Raw genomic sequence first — 7843 nt, forward strand, 5'->3', positions numbered from 1 at the left:
TTGTTGTTCCGAGATGGGAGTATTTGCTCGACGGATTTTCTCGGACTGCTCTTCAAGGCATTACACTGCTGGTTAGAGGAAACATGGATAATACTATTGTGGAGGGTGACTCGATGAACATAATCTAGACAGGAGGCTCACTCTCCCTTAAAGGTTCTCCGAGTTGCTATATGAGATATTGGATAATGTGGAGGGCCACTCGGTTGGGTTTCAGCATACTCAAAGGTCGACAAATGAAGAGGCAGACATGTTAGCTCAGGCCAGAGTCGGCTGCTCATCGATCATTAGAGATCTTCGACTTCCTGCCTCCTAGACTTTGTTTGATATCAACTCCTTGCTTGCTCGCCCTTTTCTCTCTTTAATAAATCATTACATTTTAATTGATTTTTTTTTTAAGTCTATTATTGTAAATCTTACAACTTTTCTTAGGGTCATCAAATTTAAAAAGATATGGAGTTTGGGTAATTCGAAATAAAAGGAATGAGAGATTTTTTAAAGCAAAAAATCTAAACTAAATAATAAAAGAGAAATGATATATTCGCCTCCCATTTTTACTCGGGACAGCCACTTCCAGTGTCAAAGAATGTTCATATATAAACTTGAGGAGGCTGTCCCAAGTAAAAAAGGGGTGAATAATCCAACTGTTCACATTCAACGACTAAACACCAGATTTTAGAATCACATGATTGACTTGATTTTTGTGTCATAGTAGATCCAAAGCAAGGCCTATTGGATCAGTCAAATGTAGGGCCCACTGTGTCGAAGTGGGATAATTACAATGAGGTAGAGAGTCCTACAAAACCATTCGTCTACAGTTTAAGAGTAAAAAGATCCCCTGGGGACTCTAGAATGATCTGAACCGTTCATCTAATGGATACACTTCCAAAATCTTACTCAATCCGAAGGTCCTAACCCTAAATCATTTAATTAACGACGAAATAGTATAATTAGAGTCCCATGACATGAAGCAGTTTTAACAAGAAATTAATAGGAGTCAGTCAGGACTCTGGCTCTCGTTTTTTGTTGTTATTATTCAATTCACAAAATAAAACCCCTCTTCTTTTCTCTCCCTCTCCCTCTTTTTTTTTTTTTTTTCCTATTTATTGTTTATTATGTTGGGCTCATGATATTTAGTTATACATTGGAATTTGTTTTTCCAAAATGGGATTATTTGATTTTTTTATCAGTAAAGAAGGAAGAAAATTCATCAAACGCAAAGGCAGCGATGCGGGAGAAGCAGGTAGATTTAATAATGGTTTTCATGAATTTCATCTTATTTTTAGGATTATTAGATTTTTTTTTTTTTTGTTACATTGGTTCTTTTCTAGTTATTGATTCAATCAGGTGTTTGTAATTTTAATGTTGATGTTTTAGGTTTTACCACTATTGCTTTGATTCAGTTAATTCCTTGGTGGTGGGGTTTTGGGTATATGCAATGTTCCTTCAGGTTTTAAACCTTTGCTATAATTTTTTTTTTTTTTTTGGCAATGTGGGTAGCATAGAAATGCCTTTATTCTGATCAATGGTTGGACTGTGCAAGATAGAAATAGGTAATATTTCAATCAAGCAAATTCGTGTTTGTAATTTGAATGCAGTTGTTTTCAGTTTTAGAATCATTGCTCACTGTTCTGATTTTGATTATGATCTCTTTGATTAAGCAAATTTAAGTGGTGGGGTTTTAGGTGGGGTTATTTTTTTTTTTTACTATAATAATGTTTTATTTCATTTTTATTGCGATATGCGGGGTGGGTAGTGCAGAAATACTTTCATTCTGAATCAATGGTTGGACCATGCAAAATAGAGATGCCTAATTTTTATATCTAGCTTTAGTTGTTAAGAGTTATAGGTGGTCACTTTTGAGATGTCTTGATTTTATGCTCTAGATATTTATAATTTTATAGTATCCTTTAGCTCTCCCTAGATTCCGGGTTTTCCTTCGGTTTTTGGACAGATCTTTCTTACTTTGGTCCATTGTTGCCGGGGTGGGAAATGGGAAACGCAAGAAAAAAATATAGGGGTAAACGAGAATCGGGAAAACAATAAAAAAATCGTACGAGAAACGTCTTAGGAAACACATTAGAAATGTTTTAGAAACGATAGAGAAACGTTAATGAAAATTCATGTGAAACACAAGGAAAACATGAAATATATGGTTTTGTAGATTTAAATTTTGTTAAGTTCATATTTCTATTTGGATATTTCTTGCTTTTAATTTCTACTACGGTATATTCTGTTGTTTTCCTTTGTATTATCTATTCCAAAAAAAATTGTGTTTTTTTTAAAAATGATTTTCGTAAGTTTCACATATATTTCCCACACATTTCACATACATTTTTTAAAAGGTTTTCCATACATTTCTCATGTGTTTCATATAAGTTTCTTATTTGTTTCTCATGCATTTTGGAAACGAGTTTCCCACCTTTCCGAAACGCGTTTTAGGGGAATCAAGTTTCCCACCTGCCCAAGGAGTTTCCGGCTACCATAGTTTGGTCCAATGTACATGTTCTTCATTGAAGTTACTTTTACTATATAATAAGTCCAGAGACATGGACATTGAGGGAGCTTATTTCTATGATAATGACATTCCCTTTTCTGTGATTTGATTGTTCCTGGTCTGTATCTTTTGATTTCCACGGTTTATCCTTTATGTTCTTAAGATTTCTATGATAATGCCATTTCCTTGGTATGTGTTTAGAAACTTGATCATAGTTATGGGCTTACAAAATGGACATGTTATAGTTGAAATATTGCCAAGGCTTGAAATTTTATTGTGAAATAACACAATTCTGGTTTTATCCGTATCTCTTTTTTCTCGTTTATTTTCTGAGTTGCTTCTATTAATATTGGCTGAGCAATTCATTCCATTTTCTGTCATTTTGCTCTCCTCTTGTTTTGGTTCCCACAATTTTTTTGTCATCTCACACTGTCTTCACTGATACAACTTGTGGCATTATAAAATGCAGAAAAAAAGTACGCATGTTTTGTTGTATTTGACAACATTAATAGCAGACTTATTGTATTGAACTAATGGCTACTGCTCTATGCTGAATTCCTACACGTGAATTTCTCTACAACTTCAAGGCCGGTTCTTTGATTTGCTTCTTCTAAAATAACAGGTCGGGCTTTGGAGGAATTGCGGGGTTCTTTGTTTAATGAGCTTCGCACTTCAGAAGGAGCAAAGCGTCAACAACAAAGGTTTTGCGGTCCAACAGTGGCAATGATCTTCAATTTCATGGCTGCAATTGGTATAATCATGACAAACAAATTGGTTGGTTCTTTTGTCTCTCATCCACAATTTTTTCCCCCAATTATCAATACTCAAATCTTATGCTGTAGTACTTGGTATGGTAGCCCACATCTTATAATAATGTTCATGGGTTGTTTTGTCTTTAGGTGATGGGAAAGGTTGGTTTCAACTTCCCAATTTTACTCACATTAATCCACTACGTCTTTGCTTGGATACTACTTGCCATCTTTAAGGCAATTTCATTGCTTCCAGTCTCTCCTCCTTCTAGATCTACGCCATTATCGGCTTTGTTTTCCTTGGGCACTGTTATGGCTTTCTCCACAGGCCTTGCGAATATCAGCCTAAAGCATAACAGGTGGGATAGAGCCTTCTCATTGTTAGTCAAATGAGTTGATCATCTATGAAACTTGCTACCATCTTTTGTATTCACTCATTGTTTTATTTTATTTTCTTTTAAGTTGCTGTATATGTGTGCAGTGTGGGTTTCTATCAGATGGCTAAGATTGCTGTGACTCCAACTATCGTTCTAATGGAGTTCATGCTCTTCAAGAAAAAGGTTTCATTCCATAAGGTAAGAACCGGCATTTTCATTTTTATTTTTTCTACTTCTGCAATAAATACATTTTTTTGACAGAGCAAAGTGTATCAATAGCTTTGAAATAAATTTAGGTGAAGCTTATGAAGAAAACAATGTGGGTTTCTTCTTGGTTTTGTAAAAAAACCCATTTGTGGCTAGGAATTCCAATCTAATTTATTGTAGAAAATTCCAAGATCAATGGCTGCCCTGTGCAAAATAGAACTGCCTTTTCTTGGCTAATAATATATAAAGAGAAATTATATGATGCCCGACCGTCAAAATAAAGGGCGGAGAGAGACAAACCCTACTGCCCTTGATTTGCGATCCAGCAAAAAGTTAAAAAGGTGGCTTTTGCTGGATTGCAAATCAAGGGTGGAGGGGTTCTCTCTCTCCGCCCTTTATGTTTTGACGGTCGGGCACCATATAAGTTCTCATATATAAGTCTCAATTTCATGACAATTTGTTAAATGCTAAATGAATGGTGCAGGTATTGGCCTTGATTGCCGTATCATTAGGTGTGGCAGTGGCAACTGTTACAGATCTAGAATTCAATTTCTTTGGCGCTTGTATAGCACTAGCATGGATTGGGCCTAGTGCTGTAAATAAAATTCTATGGTCAAGATTGCAACAAAAAGGCAATTGGACTGCTCTTGCGTAAGTAATCCCTTTCTCATATTCCTTAGTTAAAAAAGTCGAGCAACTATAAATTCATATCATTCTAGGACTTTAGCCCAATTTACTGATCATCAACATTCAAGCAGATTGATGTGGAAGACTACACCAGTGACAGTCGTCTTACTGCTAGCATTGATTCCATGGCTAGACCCACCTGGTGTGTTGTCCTTCAATTGGGACTTCAATAATACGTCCTCTATCCTTCTATCAGCTGCACTCGGCTTTCTCCTTCAATGGTCCGGGGCTTTAGCACTCGGGTGCGTGAGACTTTAATTTTGTTACATATTGGTGTCAATTACCATTTTGTTGCTTTTCTCATTCCATTTCTAAGTGACTAATACTTGATAATTCTCAATACCATGCAGTGCAACGTCTGCAACCACCCACGTCATTTTGGGCCAATTCAAAACATGCATGATTATGCTCGGAGGTTATCTACTTTTCGATTCAGATCCAGGAATGGTGAGTATCTGTGGGGCAGTTGCTGCTTTGTTAGGAATGTCGGTCTACACCTCCCTTAGCTTGCGAGAGTCTAAAGAGACTCTGAGTACAAGACAAGATTCATTTTCTTTGAAAACCAAAGTTAATGTAGATAGCATAGAGAAGACAGATGTGAAGAATATTGAGGAGCATGTTTAAGCAGGAATCCAAGAGAAGAAAAGCGTGAAGTTGTTCGTGAAACTAACCCATTGCATTCTATGTTCATTCTCAACCTACTGATTATTTATGTTGTTTCATTGCGGGGTCCAGGTGCAATTGTACAGACATGACCATAATCTTTTCGATTTTGACAATTTACTGTTAATCAAGGTATTTGATTTTGAATAGCCATATAAGCGCCTTTTGAGCCATGTGGAATTTGCTTTCTCCTCTTTGAATGAGTATTCTCTGTCTTTTGTATGTTTTGATCTTAGTAAGCATTTTCTAGGTGTTTTTTTCAAAAAAAAAAAAAAACCCCACATCTGTTTTGGTGAGCCTGCTCCCATAAACAGGATGCCGTTGGTTCATCTCTGGTCGTATGTACTGATATGAAAGCTCTATGATCTATGATAGGAGAAATTATGTGATGACGAGCCGTACAAACGCGTACTCATCATCCCATCATATTTGATCCAACAGCAGCTCACTTTTTGAGGAGCTGCTGTTGGATCAAATATCAAGGGCAGTACTTCTATCGTACTACCTTTACGTGTTTATACGGCCCTCATCAGATAATTTCTCCGATGATAGATGTATATGTCTATTGCTCTCCCCTTACTGTTCTAAAAGCCATGATACCTGCTACGGATGTATGAATGGCTATGCTTCTCCTGCAGTAGCATATTTGTACTCTTTTCCTTCAAGTGATGTTCTTAGACAGGCACATTGTGATCCCAAATTTTGGGTAGCTCCAGAGAAATCTAATAGGAAGAGTTAGTTGAGATCACATACCTATGTTAGCCTATTGACTTGTGGTTTTCAGGATTGCTGCGTGAAGGGTTAATATCTGTTTTGGCTGTTATCTTTGTATTTAGTTCTTCTGTTGTCTCTCATTTTCCTAAATAAAATCCTGCTTCTTAGCCAAAAATATCAGTTTTGGTATGCGTTTTTCCTGCTACAAGCAACCCCAAACCCTGCTGAAACTCATACGGGTATGAATTCCTCTACGTGACCTGCTTGGGAGAAGATTTAAATAGCTTTGACATCACATGATGGTAATTCAACAAACCCTATAAAGCATAAAAACCAGAGATGTATTTAATCTACTTTTCAGATTTCATGCATGTTTTAGTTTCTAAAATGATGCAACTCGATATAATCTCAACAAATAAAGAAAAGAGGTCTTTGGAACTGGTATTTATGTTTAGAATGGGTTGTTGAGTACCGAGTTATGTCATTAAGATTTTTTTGGTTTATTCGTATCTCCCTTTTCCTTGTGTTCTTTCCCCTGTTCTTATCCAGTTCTTTCTTCTTCTTTTTTGTGTGCGCGCGACTGCTTTCTGGTCTCATGCATTGCAGTGGTCGAATGCAGGATATACTGTTATATTAGAGGAATGCTTTAGTGGTCCGCAACCCGGCACACCCAGGATGGCATGTTGGTCCAACCTTCGATTAATCCGAACCGTCCATCCTCTTGATAGGCCTCAGTTATGGACCGCCTGTGGCACCAAAATTGCGCCAATCATCCATCCTAAGATCCAACATTGGCTGCTCACATTCAAATTATTGGTTGTTAGGACTGGCCTGATTTGTGGGCCATACGAGATCCAGACCAAAGCCCGTCAAATGGACGGTTCCGATCAATCAAATGAGGAACCAACTATGCCGTAGTGGACACATTGAGGTTCTCCCTCCTACCAAAAACGTTATATTATTACTACATTAGCATATGTGAAGAAGCACTGGGCCTTGCGTATTTGCATGGGTAGTAAAGGCAGACCAAGGTGGGAAATGGGACCAAGGTGACTCCTCCTACAAAGAGGAGCAGTAGTAAAGCAATACAAGTCCTGATGAACCATGTATCACCAATCTGATCAAAACTGAAGAAGTGGTGGGAAATGGGTCCCATTTGATTCAACATTTTTACGACATTGTATGATCAAGGTGATTTGACGCACTGTTCACGTCAAATCACCATATAAGGGAGCGCGTGTGAGTGAAAATATCATCTCTCTCCCATCCAGACCGTCCACAAGCACTCTTTCAAGAATTTGAATTTATCAGACTTTACAGGCAGAAAATGGTGGATGTAAGGTACTTGGAAAACAAGCAGTCAAAAGAGCATGTCACCTTAGTTAAGGCCAAACGACAGGAAACCTACAAGTTCCACATTTCTTTCTAGTTAGTTGAGATGATCGAACGGATCAGATCATCCGACTGCATAATTTTGACTCCATGCTCCACGGACAGGGCCGACCAACAACCATGTGTTACAAACTCAGCTTCTTTCATTTTGGCTTATCATAAAAGACTCTTAAGACTAGGCAAGTGTTATTGGGGCGAGAGTAGTACTATGATGGAGCAGTCCATGTGTTGCGCCACTCTTTTCATTTAGGCTCCACGTAAAATAGAACCCTTAAAATACTCAACTCAAACTCAACTCAACTAAGCCCTTGTCCCAAACTAGATGAATGAATCCTTTAAAAAATGTTCATGAAGGTGAAAGATTTTACCCATTTCTACCCTTAAAATATGAGTATAAAATTTGTTTTCCGCACCATTTTACAAAAGAAACGGAGCCTTAAAAAAAGACTAGGATGGTAATGTACTAAAGGATCTAGAACTTTGGAGGTTGGGCAAGCCTTCCATGGAGTAGCCCCTACAACCCAATCCAAGGGAATGAACCCCTACTTAATAAAGTAAGT

The 7843-nt window shown here is 37.5% G+C and overlaps 1 protein-coding gene across 1 annotated transcript; it reads left to right on the forward strand.

Moving 5' to 3' along the window:
• Positions 1-819: 819 nt before the first annotated feature.
• LOC143849983 (nucleotide-sugar uncharacterized transporter 2-like) lies at positions 820-5326 on the forward strand. Its single transcript, XM_077359316.1, has 8 exons — positions 820-905; positions 1188-1240; positions 3117-3268; positions 3394-3602; positions 3725-3818; positions 4312-4478; positions 4586-4756; positions 4865-5326. Exons 1-8 carry the CDS (start codon positions 871-873, stop codon positions 5136-5138), a joined length of 1155 nt encoding a protein of 384 aa, XP_077215431.1. The 5' UTR covers positions 820-870; the 3' UTR covers positions 5139-5326.
• The last annotated feature ends 2517 nt before the right edge of the window (positions 5327-7843 follow it).

The sequence above is a fragment of the Tasmannia lanceolata genome, unplaced genomic scaffold, assembly GCF_043159265.1.
Source record: "Tasmannia lanceolata isolate RefF3 unplaced genomic scaffold, GAP_Taslan_0.1 ptg000018l, whole genome shotgun sequence".
Lineage (NCBI taxonomy): Eukaryota > Viridiplantae > Streptophyta > Magnoliopsida > Canellales > Winteraceae > Tasmannia > Tasmannia lanceolata.

Excerpts from the sequence above, each read along its gene's own strand:
- LOC143849983 (XM_077359316.1), top strand. The coding sequence starts at position 871 with ATGGATACACTTCCAAAATCTTACTCAATCCGAAG. Across the intron at positions 1,241-3,116 it reads CAGCGATGCGGGAGAAGCAG|GTCGGGCTTTGGAGGAATTG; the intron begins GTAGATTTAATA and ends CTAAAATAACAG. Across the intron at positions 3,603-3,724 it reads ATCAGCCTAAAGCATAACAG|TGTGGGTTTCTATCAGATGG; the intron begins GTGGGATAGAGC and ends ATATGTGTGCAG.